The sequence below is a fragment of the Trifolium pratense genome, linkage group LG2 (assembly GCF_020283565.1).
Source record: "Trifolium pratense cultivar HEN17-A07 linkage group LG2, ARS_RC_1.1, whole genome shotgun sequence".
NCBI classification, from domain to species: Eukaryota; Viridiplantae; Streptophyta; class Magnoliopsida; order Fabales; family Fabaceae; genus Trifolium; species Trifolium pratense.
In genome coordinates this window covers 3,341,018-3,357,589 of record NC_060060.1, presented here as the reverse complement: position 1 = coordinate 3,357,589, position 16,572 = coordinate 3,341,018, and the positions used below count along the sequence as shown (strand labels likewise).

Below are 16,572 nucleotides of genomic sequence, written 5' to 3'. Positions count from 1 at the left end.
TTACCAAAAAAATCAAAAAATGATTATAGAAGAATCCAGATCTATACAAGACATGCAATATATGAATGATATGATTTGGTGATAAACTTGCATGACTACAAGTTGACTATTCATTGACCAATCTTAAACAAAGTCTTTTTTTTTTTGGTAGAATTAAACAAAGTCTTTTAGAAGATCTAATATTAACTAATTTGAATTGCAAGTGCTCGCAATTTCACTCAGTCAACACATTAATGCATGTTGGATCAAGATCAAACATGGTCTAAGATTTCAAGTTTAGTAGTTTACGGTAAAAAAATTCAAAATCTACTTGATTTCTGCTCCATTTGAAATTGATCCAACGACTATATGTTGACTGCACACGTACGTATGATATTGTGACCGCATACGATTCAAATCCCACGATAACCAGAAAAACAAAACAACTTGAGATTTATTAATTCAACCATTGATAACACAACATCCAAAATATTCCAAAGATGTTCAAAACAGAACACGCACAGCATTGAATCAAAGATAAAAAATTGAATACTTACTATACAAGAAGCAAAAACTAGCTGAAGATCTTGTGTCAACAAAAAAAAAAAACTAGCTGAAGATCTATAAACAAATCATAATGAAACCCATTAATCAACAACAACTAACTACACTCAATTAATAGCATATTAAAGGATGATTTTGTTGTGGCAAATGTGAGGTGAGTTAAGTCTTACATCGCTTGAAAAAGTGGAGGTTGAATATTTTATAAGTGAGATGACTCATAAATCTAATCCTTAAAGTTTTGGGTAAAGATGTGATGTTCAACTCACTTGTATGGTTGCTCTTAAGCTCAATGTGAATGATTCTTCAGGCTCCTCTCATGAACCAAAAAGAGCCGATGGTTCGACAAATGATTCAATCTCGGCTCCTTTTATCGAAAATTTTCCGACAATGGTGGTCAAGATGTGTCCCGTTGAGTAAAGCAACGGCGGTGCAAGTGTACGGATTAAAAGAAAACCTCTGCTTGAGGAGAAGTATGATAAATTAAATGAGTCACACTTGAGGAAGATATTGTTGTCGCAAGTATGAGGTGATCAGTCTCACATTACTTGAAAAGTTAACATTTTATAAATGAGATAATCCATAAACCAAATACCTTAATGTTTTGATAAAAAGTATAGTGTCAAACTCTCTTGTATAGTTGCTCTTAAGCCCAAATGGATGATTCCGACTCCTCAAATAACCCAACAGATTCAGCTGTTAACTTGGCACCATAGTGAAAAAATATTCAAAGTTTGACAAAATGTGAGGAAAAGGGGTGTCTAGTTTTTACTTGCAAGGAGGGATGAACAATCTCTTAGACTGGGAAAGAAACTAAGAGATTAAGGAAGGACAGAGAGAGAGGGGGAGAGAGTGAGTGAGATATGCTTATATGTGTAATAAAGAGAAGAAAAACAAAGGTAATTTATATACAAAAGCAAATCTAAGTTTGGTACCAAAATGGGAAAACTTTTTCTTTGTGAAAGCAATGCGTTTGGTGGATAGAAGCTTTCATAGTATTATGCATTAATGCATGGTGGTTCAAACTTCTAGAGTGAAAGTGAGGCCAAATCTTGGAAAATGGATGAATTTACAAAAGTGTCCATGACTAAAAGGTTGTTGTTCTGAACATAACATCTACGTAAGTTTATAGCAGAAGGAACCGCAACATGCATGAGCTGCATTTTTGTGTCGATCGGTGCATATTCTTTGTCAATGTCACCACTACCAATACGAGGTTTGGTATAACAGAGTTTTCACTGTATAACAGGGAATTTGATTCAGAGCAGTCAGCCATGGTGCAATCAGGCTGCAGTCAGCTGCTCTAAACCGTCCGATGAAAATCGGACGGCTCAGATCTTAGTGCAGTTTTAGTTTTATAAAATATAAATATTTTAACCTTAAATTTTAACCTTAAATTTTGAACCGTCCGATGACTGCATGCAGTCACAGTCATAGATTGCACCCAATCCATATCCGTATAACAGTGATTAATATTTTTCGGGTAACTTGTGAGACATACAAGTGGATTTTCATTTAATTAAGATAGATAAATGAAAATCTTTTATTTCTATTCATTTAATTATGGGTATTTTGTGAAAATTTAATTAATGTACTTTAACTTTGAAAAATGTCTTATAAAATGGGACAACAAATTTTAGAAAAAGATCTTATATAAACACCTTTTTTTTATTACACCTTGTACATGCTGATGATAAACAACAATCCTCATGGCATTTTTACCGTCAATGCCTCACAAATTGTCGCTTATCATCAGCATTTCACTTTCCATAAGGATTGTTGGTGTTGAATCCATGTCTACTTCCATCAACTTTACGTGTTGAATCCATTTCACATTTGGAGGGTTCGAAAAACAGAATGAAGCAGCAACATCCTGCTCAAAGTATATAAACTGGTATTAAGTAAAGGTTCGAGTGCTTAACTGCATAAGATCAATTTAGACTATATATTTCATCAACAAGCATATTCATGAAATAAATATAAAATAAAATATACTCTGAGAGCTGTACCTGCATATCAAGGCGTCCAACACTGAATATATCCTTCATGGAATGTGAATTGTATGCTAATATGTATGACTTATAAGCATCTTTAGCCATTTGGTTCCAGTAATAATTCTCGCCAACCAAATTCTCCTACACAATGCAGAAGTTCCTTTGTAAAATAAGCTGCAGTTGGTTACTAGAATAAATAAAAAATTATTAAAACACAAGGAAGAAGGAATATACCAGGTGAGACTGTACATTTGCCACCTTCTTTATATCATAAGCATATTCTTTCACAGGGACCTTAGCTTTCTGAAATAAGGAAAAATATAAAATTTATGATTTGGCATGAGCCAAGAAGAAATAGCAATCACTTCCTCTCATATATCAAGTATTCTGGGCATGAAACTCGTAAGGTTTACTCAAATAATGCCTTGTCGCTATGAAACACGGAAACATCTGGTTTTAGGCGTGTCTCATGCTTGACACCCTTACAACACTTGTAAAGCATTGCCTTTTCCACCTTCCCCGCAAGCTGTTCTACCGACCCTGTGGATTGATAGCACAATATAACATATATCGTGTTGTACATCAATATATAAGACTTCTAAGAAACAAATAAAAAAGGAATTTGGCTCATTAAAAGAAGAATAGGAAGTACATTTGGTTCATCAGGCGGATCATACTGCACAATCCAGTCCTACAACAAAAATAGGGGGGCGTAGATTAGATTAGCCGATTTCATACTCAATACTAGGGGAGACATTATAAATCTAGTAAAACTGAGTTGTAATTTTCCATCAAAATAGTCATATAAGTTGATAAAAATGATGAAAATATACCACATCAGGTATGTGCAGTCCATGAGCATAAATCGCTCATAAATCGCTCGGCGCAAGGGACAACAACAAAACCCTGAAGCAATCCTTCATTTGTGACCTGCATTTATGAGTTTCCTCTCAGATATAATGATAATAACCCTAATGGACAAAGTTCAAAGACTATGAAAAATTCAGGTGGACACATCACCTTCTTTCTTCCATCGTCTACGTCAATATAGATAGGAGTCTCTCGAAATGACAGGCGAGCAAGATCTTCAACCTATATATTTTAAGGGATAAATATGGTTCAGAACCAAAAACTGTAAGTGAGAAATACCATTCCTCTATTCTTGCAAGTAAACCAATCACTCATCATTACAGATATAAATAGGAAACACTGAGCCAAAAATTACAGATATATAAGGAAACAATTGAAAGAACGTGATGGAAGATCGGAAATGAAGAACAAACCTTCTTTGTTTGTGTAGCTGAAAATAAAGCCGTCTGCCTGTCCTGTTGAATTTGAAGACAGCCATTATAATTTCACAGGCACATACGTAACAGAAAGGGAGAGGAGGAAGAGGAAAAAGAAAAAAAATTATATTTATAGATACCTTTGGGAGGAACTTGAGAATCTGCTTCAATTCATCCTCAAAATTTGCTTCCAATATTCTATCAGCTTCATCAATAATGAGACACTGCCAAAGAATTCAGGAACGTAAACGTAAGAGAATAGCCTGAATCTACACTACTATATGCATCCACACATCTATTCATTTCAAGAGCTAGCTCGAAGAAGGACAAATGAATAATGTTACAATTTAGTGAGGTATACCTTGAGTTTATTATGAATGAATCTCTTGGTATTTTGTAGATGATCCAGAAGACGACCAGGGGTAGCCACCAATAATATATTTATCCCTTTAGCAAGGTGAACAGCTTCAGTTTTTCTAGATGAAGAACCTCCAATAACCAATCCAAGATTTTGTGAATGATACTTTAGAAGCTCCTTGGCGACATTATTCGTCTTAAAGAAATAGAAAATCAGCAAATAAGGAGGACTATGTATGTCAAACATGATAAAGCACCATAAAGAATAACAAAAACTGAGGAACAGTTTCTCAAAAAACAATTCGGATAATCTGCAAAAAAGCAATTATGGAAAACAAATCTTAAAATAATCTTGGAATAACTGAGTTTTACAAACAACAGTTTCTCCTATAACTTGTCATTTTTTTCAGAAACTACAAGTCTGCTTGGTTGAACTTCTCCACTCTATCATTTAACTTCTCCACACGCACCCATAAGCTCGTTAAGACCATAAACTTATTTTAATTGAGAAGCTCTCATAAATCATAAGCTAGAAACTAATCCAAATGTAACATAATCCCAACAGCACATTTATGAACAAGCCTACAGGACCAAGGTACAACAAAAGCCAAAATATTAAGAAAATCGGTTAATCGGCAAAATTAAATACCTGAATAGCAAGCTCTCTAGTGGGGCATATGATAACAACATCAGCTCCATCTCGAGGATTAAATTTAAGCTTGTGCAAAAGCTCCACAGCAGGAATTAAAAAGGCAAGAGTTTTTCGAGAACCAGTCCTTGCAGCACCAAGAACATTTTTTCCACTCAAAAGTGGTGGAATTGCTCTCGCTTGAATCTACATCAATAACAAAAAGTGATCAATTCTATTTCTAACGTGTCGCATAATGTATATGCCATAAGTAACATTTCTTGCAGCCTGTTTAGATTGACTTATAACTTATGGAATAAGTTTCACTTAAAGTTATCCTTCTACAGTTCTACCATTATAGAAGAAATAGCTGATACATAAGCACTTATTTAATTAATATATTTATGTCTTATTTTACCTCTTCAAACACATAGAATTGCTTAATATGAGAAAATGGTTGATTTACCTGAGTCATATTTTGGAATCCCATATCCATAATAGCTTTAGAAGTGGATTTAGACAATTCCAGAGAAGAAAATGACTCGTTGCTCATGATTCCAGAACCACTATTGTTCTTCACTTTTTTCTCTTCCACTTCATTATTCTTCTTCTTTTTTGATGACTCTCCATTGTTGCTATGAGAATTGTTCACATTCTCTTCTTCTTCTTCTTCTTCTTCTTCCTCAACAATATCACGAGGTCTCTTTTTGTCATGCTTCTTCTTGAGTTTATCGTTGTTATTGGTTTGATCCATGGATGAAGAAATTTGGAGGTTGTTTTCTGGTCCTGCCATGATTCGATTTGAAATGAATTATACATGAACAGTTACCAACTTAATATTATATCTATATTATATATAAAGATGATACAAATATTAACAAATTTACAGTAACATAAGTCATGTCTGAACCCCGCTATTGTATAATAATTGGAACAAAAATATAATCTGCGCAATAAAATAAAATTTTAAAAAAAAAAATTAGAAAAGTTGGTAAAAAAAAAGTATAGAAACAAAAATAATATGCCATTTTTTTTATTCTGGAACTTGAAATCAGTCGTAGCCAAAGCAACTATTCCTACATATATAATAATTTGTAAAAAGATGGATTTTTTTATATACTCCCTCCGTCCCATTTTATAAGATCTATTTTGACTAAATGCATTATTCATATGTATTGTTTTGACCTTGTTTTTCTAACAATATATAAATGTAAATATTATCATATAAGATCTTGTTTGATTTGTTTCGGTAAGTATTTTTAAAATATTAAATTTTTATAATTTTTAATAATAAAAAAATAAAGATATTCGTAATCAAAATTATGTATTGACAAACGTGCAGTGTTCAATGAAATCTTATATTTTGGGACAGACGGAATATATATCTTATCTTATTTTATCTATATAAAACAAAATCAATAAAAGAAGAGCCTAATCCCCTATAAGCCTGACCTATGATATTAATATAACGGTCCAAATCCAGAAAGGAAACATAAATTTAATTTATTATTTATTTATTTATCAATTAATGTATAAAAACCCTGAAATTTAATCCAAAACTAGCCGTTACAACAACAACAAAGAGCGCCTCTTTCTCAATTCTCTTCCTTCATTATCGTTTCATTTTGTTTTCCCCAAAATTCAATTCAATCCAATTCTCTTTCACATTCACTCAAATTTCAATCTTTCATAACTTTTCAAATACCCTTTTAAAAACCGATCAAATCGGTGTAACTTTTCTGCCAAAAATCAATGACTCCACAGAAACCCTCACACTCCCAAATTGAAAATATAAACCCTAATTCATCACATCGAAACGTACTTCAAAAATCATCGAACAAAATCAATTGTGTTAATATTGTTTCGCCTCAGAATCGAATTCGTCAGAGAAAGTTTATTGTTGCAAAGAAGAAGAATAATCATGAAAATGTTAGGAAAACGGTTTTGTGCAAGTGTAAGGAAAACAGTGATGGTGGTAAGTGTGTTTGTGAAGCTTATGAAAATTTAAGGGCTTCCCAAGAAGGGTTTTTTGTTAAAGATAAAATTTTTGATGATGATGGTGAAGAGAAAAGTGAAGAAGAAAAAGCTGAAAGTGTTCTTGAAGAAGTGATTGAAGCAAATTTGATTATTCATGATGTTGGAAATGAGGAGAGAAAATTAGATGATGATGAAGAAGAGAATGACGAAAAAGGAATCGGAGAAGAAAAAGATGAAAAGGGTAGTTGTAGTTCTATGGTGAAACGTCGGAGGGAGAAAGTATTGGAAGAGGCGAGAAATAGCGTTCCGGAAAATGGGAAAGTAATGCATTTGGTTAAGGCTTTTGAGAGGCTTCTTAGTATAAATAGTTATAAGGAGAAAGAGAAGAATGAGAATGAAGAAGATGATAAGAAGAATAAGGTGATGAAATGGGCATTACCAGGATTGCAATTGCAAAAGCCGGTTAAGGATGATGAACAATCTGAATTTTCTGGTTGTTGTGATGATGAGAGTTTGTTTAATTGTACTTTGACATCTGAACAACTTGGATTGGATAAAAAGAGTTCAGTTTCATCTTCTTGGGAATGTGGAAGTAGAAGAAGGTTTTTGTTTTTTTACTTCTTTTACTTTGATCCCTCTAATGTTTGTTTCATTTTATTTGAATTTTGATTCATTTTGCCTGAAATTGTTGACTTGTATCAATTGTTGCATGTGTTTTCTTTTTGGTGCAGTGTGTGTAGCAGGAATTCTTCTGGTGGTAGAAGAAGCAGAAGAAATGTAAGTTTTTTAGATGATTTTGCTGTAATTGTACTTTAAGTAGTACTAATCCTTATGAAGATATATGTAGTACGACACTTCTCATTGTAGGCGTGTTTCATATGTCAGTGTCCGACACACGTGTGATTGATTACAGTATTTGTGTTTGTGTCAGTACTTCATAGATGAAGATTGATTAATGATTCACTAATAAGGTTGTTTTTGAATTTGAATGAATGTGTTTACTAGAGCTTTGAATCATCTAGTACTATTGGAGGAAGGATGTGGAAGAAAAAGCAGAAGCTAAAAGTCACTAGCCAGAAACCATTCAAGCTAAGGACTGAGGTAATTGATGGCATAAATAATTGGTTTTTTTGTTGAAAGTTTCTTCAAATTTTCCAATGACTATATTGGTGATGCATTGACAATAATGCTGCTATTGTAGCAAAGGGGAAAGATGAAAGAGGAACAATTGATGAAGAAGGTAAAAGAGATTTTGACAGAAGAAGAGAAGATGAGAATACCTATTGCACAAGGTCTTCCATGGACAATCGATGAACCTGAGGTAATGTCATTTTCTCATATAATTCCTTAGTTTGAAGTTTATATGCTTAGCAACAACTCAGTCAAATTTAGTCTCATTTTTTTGCTCTTGGTAATTGTAATGTGTTACTAAGCATGCCTTATATCTAATATACTAGCATACATGTGGCAAGAAGATAACAAGTTATAATTAGGACCAATGTTAAATAGCAGTTATACCGATGATATAGGGCTATAGTATAGCATAGTAGAATTTGAACAAATCTTTATTGTTCCGCGATACACTATTTAGTATAAAATGTTGTCAAATAGTGACTATAGTGGCACTATAGCACTGTTGCATAGTGCAATTTGAACAACCTGTTGTTTTCTGCGATTCGCAATTGACAACACTGATTAGGACAGTATCTTATGGCAGGAACATTATAAGTTTATCATCACCATGCATTAATGCTACATGCTAACAAACATGGCAATGAAAATTAGTTGTGTATAATCATGCGGCATTAGCAACCCAAAAAAAGTGGTTATATGATCATTTTTGCTCTTGCTGATTGCTTGGCTACCCTTAATGAGGTTACGTTAATCTCCAATGGCAAAACGACGTCTTGACCATATATCAGCCAATATGGAGTAAATCCAGTTACAATGGATTTAAAATTCCTTATAGTCCACAATACCTCATGTAGCATTTCATGCCATTTTTGGCTTTATCCTTAATGATTTTCTTTATCAAATGTATGATAGTTCTGTTGTAGCTTCTGTCTAAATCCTTACCGTAATGTGAGGATGAATGAATCAACTTAATCCTAATTGTATAAAACCTCCATTAGCCTGACCATGCATCAACCAACTTAATCCTAATATGAGGATGAACGAATCTATGATAATTCTGTTGGTAGCCTCTGCTTGTCCATTAGTCTGAGCATTCTTTTGTTACAGTGTTTGATAAAACCTCCGGTGAAAGAAAGCACAAAGCCTATTGATGTGAAGCTTCATAGTGATATGAGGGCAATTGGTCGCGCTGAATTTGATCAACAGGTTCATCTTTCATCTATTCCTCCCCCTTTAGTTTTACAAATCATGAAGTATACGATTGATGAATGTTTAATTGTGTTGTAGGTAGCGGAAAAATTGAGTTTGATAGAACAACAAAAAATGGAAATGGAAAGACAACAAAAGGTATATCTACCAACTTTGACATCTCAAATCAATGAGAGTCCTTATTTTAAGTTGCCATGTTTCCTTTTTATTTGAAGTGCTGGTATATATTATGAGTTTTGTTTTGAGACGCTGTCGGAAAATTACAACCAATCATATATGTGACTTTAGAAATGTTATTACCACCAAACATTTTAGTTGATCTGACAATTATGATTGTTTAACACTAACAGTGTGCAAAATCTTTACACTGACGATGTATATTGATTAAATCCATGTATTATATTCCCTTACAGTTGGCTGAAGAGGAAGAAATTCGGAGATTGAGGAAGGAACTTATTCCTAAAGCGCAACCAATGCCTTATTTCGACAGACCGTTTATTCCAAGGAGGTATTATTGGTTGAACAAAATCATGATGAACCATCAATCTTGTATATTTTTAGCAGTTTCTTTGGCATATTATTTTGAGATTCGGATTTCACACAGTTACTCCACAACACAATTATTGATCTTGGTCATTCGATCCTAAATCAATGGCGAAGATTATTTAAAGTTGATTTAATGAAATCTGTATTGTGAACCAATTGATATCAAATTGATGATCGAGATCAATTAATGTGTGTAATTGAGTGCGTTTTGCATTGCAGTGAATCGGGATGCATTATTTATTGTCACCTTTTCTTATTATTTTGATTTATAGGTCAATGAAGAATCCAACTATACCAAAAGAACCAAAGTTTCACATACCTCACCATAAGAAGATCAAGTGTTTGTCACTGAATGAAATGAGATCATACTCATCATACTTCAACTGAGATTTAAGAGATCTTTTTGGTGATGAGAATGTTGATGAAGAAAAATATTCAATCTGTATATGGACAAGCAATATTTTTTTTTTTTAAGAATATGGACAAGCAATATTAGTTGCAAATTTTGGTGTTGCCTTTGATCAATTGTAGTGCAATAATTCTTTGTACTGGTTGCAAATCTTCTTTTCATAGGAATGAAATGATGTTATTAATTCAATGTCATATTTCTATGCATCCTTTTAATTTTCTAGCTTGTGCACACAAGCTGTTTTTTTTATGTTTGTTATTTTAATTTTTTAAAGCAAAGTCATGTTGTGATTAGGAGTTTGATGTCATGCCAATAAATAATAACACCTTAGTGTATTATATTTTACAATGAAATAACGGTTCAATTACTTTTTTTTTGTTTAATATGTTATAGATATATGAAATTTGCATATTTCTAACATTCAAACTCTAATTTTTTAGTATTAATGATCATTAACCATTACAACTTAATCATTTTGGGTATCCAATGTTAAACGAAATCCAACCATAAGTGGCAACCTATGTGAAAACCTCAATTGTGCACTTGGATTATTGGAGGGAAACATGAAACAAACGTGTCTCCAAAACAACTGCAAAAACAGTGTGAATAAGGTTTTTATTATTATTGTTGTTACAAAGTTAGTTAACACTTTATTATGTATGACATTGATGGTTGCATAGTAATCATCGAAACCAAACTTGTCAAAAAAAAAATCTAGAAAAAAAAAAAAAAAAAAAAAAACATAACACTTGTATTCTCCATCATCCATTTTCATTTTTGCACCTTTTTTCTCAGATTCTTCACACACCCTCTTAGATTTCATCGCCACTAACATTATATTCTCACCGACCCACATAAAAATTTTCATCATTTCTTATAAATCACACTACCCTTTGAGCTTGTAAGAAAGAAAGTTTAGTTTTTTATTGGTGGGGTTGGTTCCAAAAAAATGGCAACTTTTTCGGTTCCATGCCCCAAATGTCCTTCTCCTTCTTCCCTTTTGGGATTGAAATCTAACAAGATCTTGTTTCAAAGTGGATTGAGCTTGAAGGGTTCTCAATCATTTGGATCTTTGTCTGCTGAGTCAGCATCATTTGGAATTCAGGTATTTGATTTTGTAGGATTTATATGAATCTTGCTTTGATTTGATATTATTAATATTTAATACCTTGTTGATTTGTTTTAGATTTTGGCTAATTTTGTTATTTTATGTTTGATAAATCATTGTTTTATTTAGAGTTATAACCAATTTAGTCTTTTGGAATATATCATAATTTGTTCATGAAATTCTAAAATATTATATGAAATTGAAAGTCAATTGTTCAGGAGAACTCAAGTTTGAATTCTGGATGAAAAATCTATTAGCCGGGCTTTATTTAGCTCCCGGCTAAACTCCGGATTACCAAGCCATGACTCCTTCTCCTAGGAACCAGAGGGTTAAGAATAAGACTAAATTGACCGAGTGAAAGGACCAATGTATTATTCCAAAATTCGGTTAATTTTGAGAAATCGTTTATGCTTACATTTTTAGGACAAAATTTGTGATTCATTCTTTAATTTATCACCATTGTACTATTTATAATGAATTGATGTATTAAATATAGGATAACTAATAGTAGAAGCTAAGGGCCACTCAAGAATCTTTAATCTTTAATTTTTGCTTTTCTATGTGGTCCTTTTTTCCGGAAGATTAGACAGATAAACAAGATTAAGAGCTGAATTTAAGAAATTTGGATGATTTGATGCTAATAACTTTATTTGGTATATTAGTTATTAAGTTGTTGTCTATTCTTTATTATTCTATCATTTTCAGCATATATTATTCTATATCCTGTTTGTTGTGATGCCCTTTTTTCAGCATCTAATGCTTTTTAAACGACACGTGTAATTCACATAGTTGATAATCTTCTCTGATTATTTCAGAAGTTTTTGTTCAATCAATTCATTATGTTATCACTTCCATAAGTTCGTTAAATTCAACAAAAAAATTCAAGTCAGTGCACTGTAGTCTTAACCATTAGTTTCAATATGCTTAAAATTTTGAATGTTGTAATTTTTCCATAAAACAACTTTGGTTTGTAGATAGTTTCTGATTCTCCGAACAGATAAATAATCTGTCAAAAGCCTTGAAAGTTGTGTTTTATTTTTCATGGTTATTTAATTCGATTAATTGATTCAATGTTGTATTGTTCTCTCTCGCAGTGTCTTAACAAGAAGCAATTTCCTATCAAGATTCAAGCACAGCGTAACGAGGTCAGCTTGTTACAATTTTCGAGTCGTTTTCTTTTCATAATTATCCGGCTGTTCAAATATGTTGCACTGAGAAACTTTTACCGTGAGTTAATCTTTTTTCTACATATCATAGGCTGCTATCGTCGAAAATTCGAATTCTGCACCTAATGTTGCTTCACCAAAAGAGAAAGAAAACCAAAATGGGAGTATCTCTGGTATCACTGTTGCAGATGCATCTTCAGTTTCTGCATTCATGGATCAAGTTGCTGACCTTGTAAAGTAAGATTAAGAAGCTTCACTCTGCATGCAATAACTATCGTTTTTTGTTATTTTTGTCTATGTTAGAACATGTATTGGTTTAAATTGTCGAAATAATGTACCATTGGTTATGATTTATAATTTGTTGAGTTCAGTTATTGAGTAGTAATGAAGTTTAATGGTAAATCAAAGTAGATAAAAAGGAATATGCACTGATAGTGTAAAATAATTTTACACTGTCAATTAGTAACAACTATGTTTTCAGCCACATCACCCCACTTTCATGGTATGACATGGCAAATTGATAGTTTTTTATTGGATGATCGTGTAAAACTATTTTACACGGTCAGTGCATCTCCATTAAACTCATCAAAGTATCACATTAGACCTACATTAATGCTATTTAGGATTTAATCGATATACACTATCAATGTGAAGATTTTTTACACTGTCAATCACTTGTAATTGTCAGATCATTACTAATGTTTGAATTTAATTATAATTATCTTAAAAGTCACATACATACATGACTGGTTGTGATTGTTTGACAGTATAAAAAGTTTACTATGACAGTGTATCAAAATTAAACTCGCTATTCATTATTATATTTCCATGGCCAGACTTGTGGATTCAAGAGATATCGTGGAGCTGCAACTAAAGCAATCCGATTGTGAAATCATGATAAGAAAAAAAGAAGCTTTGCAGCCTCCACCAGCCGCGGCTATTCCGCAACCATCACAACCATTGTACTATCCCACACTTCATTCGCCACCACCCCCACCACCAGAAGCTGTTTCTGCTCCTGCAGCCTCGCCACCTTCGAAAGCAACACCTGCCTTGCCTCCCCCCAAAACAAGTGCGTCATCTCACCCGCCGCTGAAATGTCCAATGGCAGGAACCTTTTATAGGTCTCCAGGACCTGGTGAACCTCCATTTGTCAAGGTATGTAAACATCTATGAATCAATGTCACAGACACGGACATAATACTGCTCACACTGACATGTCGACAGTGATAATTTAATGTAACCGCGTGTGTCAGTGCCTTCCACTGACACTTGTTGGACACCAAACACGAATTTAACCTAAAGTGTCGGTGTTGCATATATTTCAAATAGACACTTCTCTTTTTTTGTTGAGGTGTCAGTTTGCAAAAAATAATATTACAAGGAAGAGGACTTATGTTCTGGATTTCAACTAATTAATGTTTTTTTTGCTGAATAAAATAATGAATAGCACGATTATTTTGATGTTACATCAGGTGGGAGATAAAGTGAAGAAAGGCCAAGTTGTTTGTATTATTGAGGCTATGAAACTGATGAATGAAATTGAGGTATGTGTATTTTTTATGTTCATGTTGGTTTGTATGTTACATTTATCTTTGTTTTTGGTTTCAATCAAAATTTATCCAATTACTGAAAAATCTAATTTGTTGGTTACCTTTTTATTGCTTTTGTGGCAGGCTGATCAAACAGGAACAATAGCTGAAATACTAGTTGATGATGGGAAACCAGTCAGTGTAGGCTTGGTACTCTCTCTCTCTCTCTCAATATATATATATATAGTATATGTGTTTGTGTTGGATTCTCTATGACCAAGGAATCATGCATTTGATGCAATCATGCAATTTGGCCAGTTGGATCAAGATTAGACAATCCACGTTCTGACTTTAGTAAATCGAATATAAAATATAATGTTGGAACGAGTCATTTGATCTTGATATCACGATCCAAATTCGCAATTTCTTGAATTCAAGGAATTCAATCTCCGTGTCTGTGTGAGAGATTTGGATTCTCTAAGGTTAGGGATTCACACATGTAATGCAATTTGAGCAGAGACATCAAGATCAGACAACTCGCATTTCAACTTTGGAACATGAGTTATCTGACCTTGATACAACGATCTAAATTGCCAATTGTCTGAATGCAGCAAACCCAAATTTGTGTGTGCCGCGTGTGACTTGTTTACGACGTCCTTACTTCATTTCTCTAACTAGTGAACTTGTACTCAATGCAGCCTCTTTTCACAATAGTTCCATGAGTACCAGAAGGGACCTTATTTCGAAGTTGAAGCGAATCTCGCATGTTGGATAGCATGGTATTTAATGATTTGGATATTTTGTCGTTCAGAAATTTATTGAGTGATATTCATTATCTAATATGAAGAAAATCCTTGGTCACTTAATTTATCTAGAAATATTTTGGAGACAAGTCTCAGCATATAAGAATTCTAAGCAGTTTTGATATTTGTACTAGTGATTAATGTTTTCTACATTTGGTTTTTGAAAAGTCTCTTTCTTCTGTGGACTTGTTAGATGTTACTATGTTTGTACTGTAATTTTTCAAAGCATATAATATAATTGAAGTTGAATCTGTTGTATCTTTTATGAATTTGTTTGGTGATAATAGTTATTCCTACTCTTTGCATCTCCAATAATCTTTGAACTTTTAAGTTATGGTTATGTTTGGATATTCAATACAAAATGGTGTTGAATATAATGAAACAAAACCTAACGGAAGAGAATGATAATGATGAAAATATATCAATTGACAATTTAAGAATGATAATAGTAAACAACTGTTAGGCTTTCTTTCTTTTTTTAGTAACAAAAAAGACCTGTTAAGCTTTCATGAAAAATATTGACAACCATTTAGCTCCTAGATTATCAAAAAAAAAAAAAAAAAAGTTTAATACCCATCGTTAGTTGATCCAGTAGTGATTGGTGTTGAACTTGGCAGGGAGGACCATCGGACCACGTTTACCAAATTATGTAGGGGAAGTAAATCGGACATTCTAATCATCCGTTTAATCTATTGAAATCATCTATTTTATTTTATTTGTTTTATAAACCAACTTTATCAAGCAAACCCCCCCTGCATTTACATCCTAAATACGATAGTATTGTTTTGTCAGAATTGAAATCATCTTTGTGAATGCGAATTTAATTATTACTTAATGATAGTTTAGTTCACTTACCAAATTATTCATCAAGTATTCTTTAGTTAAACTAAGAATTATGATTCTTCCCGTCATTTGTTGAAATGAATGTCCATTTATGAAATTTTTGTTAGACTCATAATTTTTTTAGGTAAGTACATTTTTGTGATCTTTGGGTTAAAGGAAAGACATGTAATAATACCGTAATATTAATATAATATGAGGTTTTGGTTTTGAATTTTGGATTTGGGGGCGGATTGGGATTTCATATTTGGCCGGGATATGGGGTTTAAGATTTAATATTTGGGGTTTGGAGTTTGGGATTCGAGGTTTAGGTCTAAAGGTTTAGGGTTTCGGGCATAAGATTTAGTGTATAGGGATTAGGATTTATGAATTAAGATTTAGTGTTTCGATTCGAATTTGTGGTTAACTTGAGGTTTACAGTTTTTGTGTTTGGGGTTTAAGATTCGGTGTTTGGAATTCAGGGTTCTTGATTTGGGATTTAGGGATTAGGATTTAGGAGTTTCGGGTTGCATTATAATTAATCAGTTTTCCATTAACATAGTAGTCCCCCAAACCCTAATCAATATCCTCCCAAAACCAAACCCTAAATTTCAAACCCCAAATCCCAAACCCTAGATCTCAAACCCCAAACACAAACCTTAAACTAAAATTCTAAACCCTAAATTCCAAATCTGAAACCCCTAGATCTCAAACCCCAAATACAAACCCCGAATCCCAAACCCTAGATCTCAAACCCCAAACACAAATCTTAAAGCGAAATTCTACACCCTAAAGCCGAAAACCAAACCCTAAATTCCAAACACTAAATCCCAAACTCTAGATCTCAAACCCTAAACCCTAAATTCCAAACCCCAAATACCAAACCCTAGATCTCAAACCCCAAACACAAACCTTTATCCAAATTCTAAACCCTAAAACCAAACCATAAGTGGGGTCAGGTAGTCCAGTTGCTAGAAATTTCATCGTGTTCAGGATAAGTGGGGTGTTCGGGATAAGTAGAAAAATCATAAAATAGCCTTTTGCACCCACAGCACACATATTTG

General features: G+C 33.1%; 2 protein-coding genes and 1 pseudogene across 2 annotated transcripts; 2 read left to right on the top strand and 1 right to left on the bottom strand.

Moving 5' to 3' along the window:
* Positions 1–2,264: 2,264 nt before the first annotated feature.
* On the bottom strand, positions 2,265–5,598 carry LOC123910067 (annotated as a pseudogene).
* Positions 5,599–6,366: 768 nt separating this feature from the next.
* LOC123907390 (protein WVD2-like 4) lies at positions 6,367–10,264 on the top strand. The gene is made up of 8 exons (XM_045957647.1): positions 6,367–7,384; positions 7,514–7,559; positions 7,788–7,883; positions 7,984–8,103; positions 9,024–9,122; positions 9,204–9,263; positions 9,539–9,633; positions 9,944–10,264. The coding sequence occupies exons 1-8, from the start codon at positions 6,558–6,560 to the stop codon at positions 10,056–10,058; spliced, it is 1,458 nt and encodes a 485-aa protein (XP_045813603.1). The 5' UTR covers positions 6,367–6,557; the 3' UTR covers positions 10,059–10,264.
* Positions 10,265–10,622: 358 nt separating this feature from the next.
* On the top strand, positions 10,623–14,958 carry LOC123907389 (biotin carboxyl carrier protein of acetyl-CoA carboxylase, chloroplastic). The gene is made up of 7 exons (XM_045957646.1): positions 10,623–11,185; positions 12,283–12,333; positions 12,446–12,591; positions 13,191–13,512; positions 13,830–13,901; positions 14,031–14,096; positions 14,585–14,958. The coding sequence occupies exons 1-7, from the start codon at positions 11,030–11,032 to the stop codon at positions 14,606–14,608; spliced, it is 837 nt and encodes a 278-aa protein (XP_045813602.1). The 5' UTR covers positions 10,623–11,029; the 3' UTR covers positions 14,609–14,958.
* The last annotated feature ends 1,614 nt before the right edge of the window (positions 14,959–16,572 follow it).

Excerpts from the sequence above, each read along its gene's own strand:
- LOC123907389 (XM_045957646.1), top strand. The coding sequence starts at position 11,030 with ATGGCAACTTTTTCGGTTCCATGCCCCAAATGTCCTTCTCCTTCTTCC. Across the intron at positions 12,334-12,445 it reads TTCAAGCACAGCGTAACGAG|GCTGCTATCGTCGAAAATTC; the intron begins GTCAGCTTGTTA and ends TACATATCATAG. Across the intron at positions 12,592-13,190 it reads CAAGTTGCTGACCTTGTAAA|ACTTGTGGATTCAAGAGATA; the intron begins GTAAGATTAAGA and ends TTCCATGGCCAG.
- LOC123907390 (XM_045957647.1), top strand. The coding sequence starts at position 6,558 with ATGACTCCACAGAAACCCTCACACTCCCAAATTGAAAATATAAACCCT. Across the intron at positions 7,560-7,787 it reads GTAGAAGAAGCAGAAGAAAT|AGCTTTGAATCATCTAGTAC; the intron begins GTAAGTTTTTTA and ends TGTGTTTACTAG. Across the intron at positions 8,104-9,023 it reads GGACAATCGATGAACCTGAG|TGTTTGATAAAACCTCCGGT; the intron begins GTAATGTCATTT and ends CTTTTGTTACAG.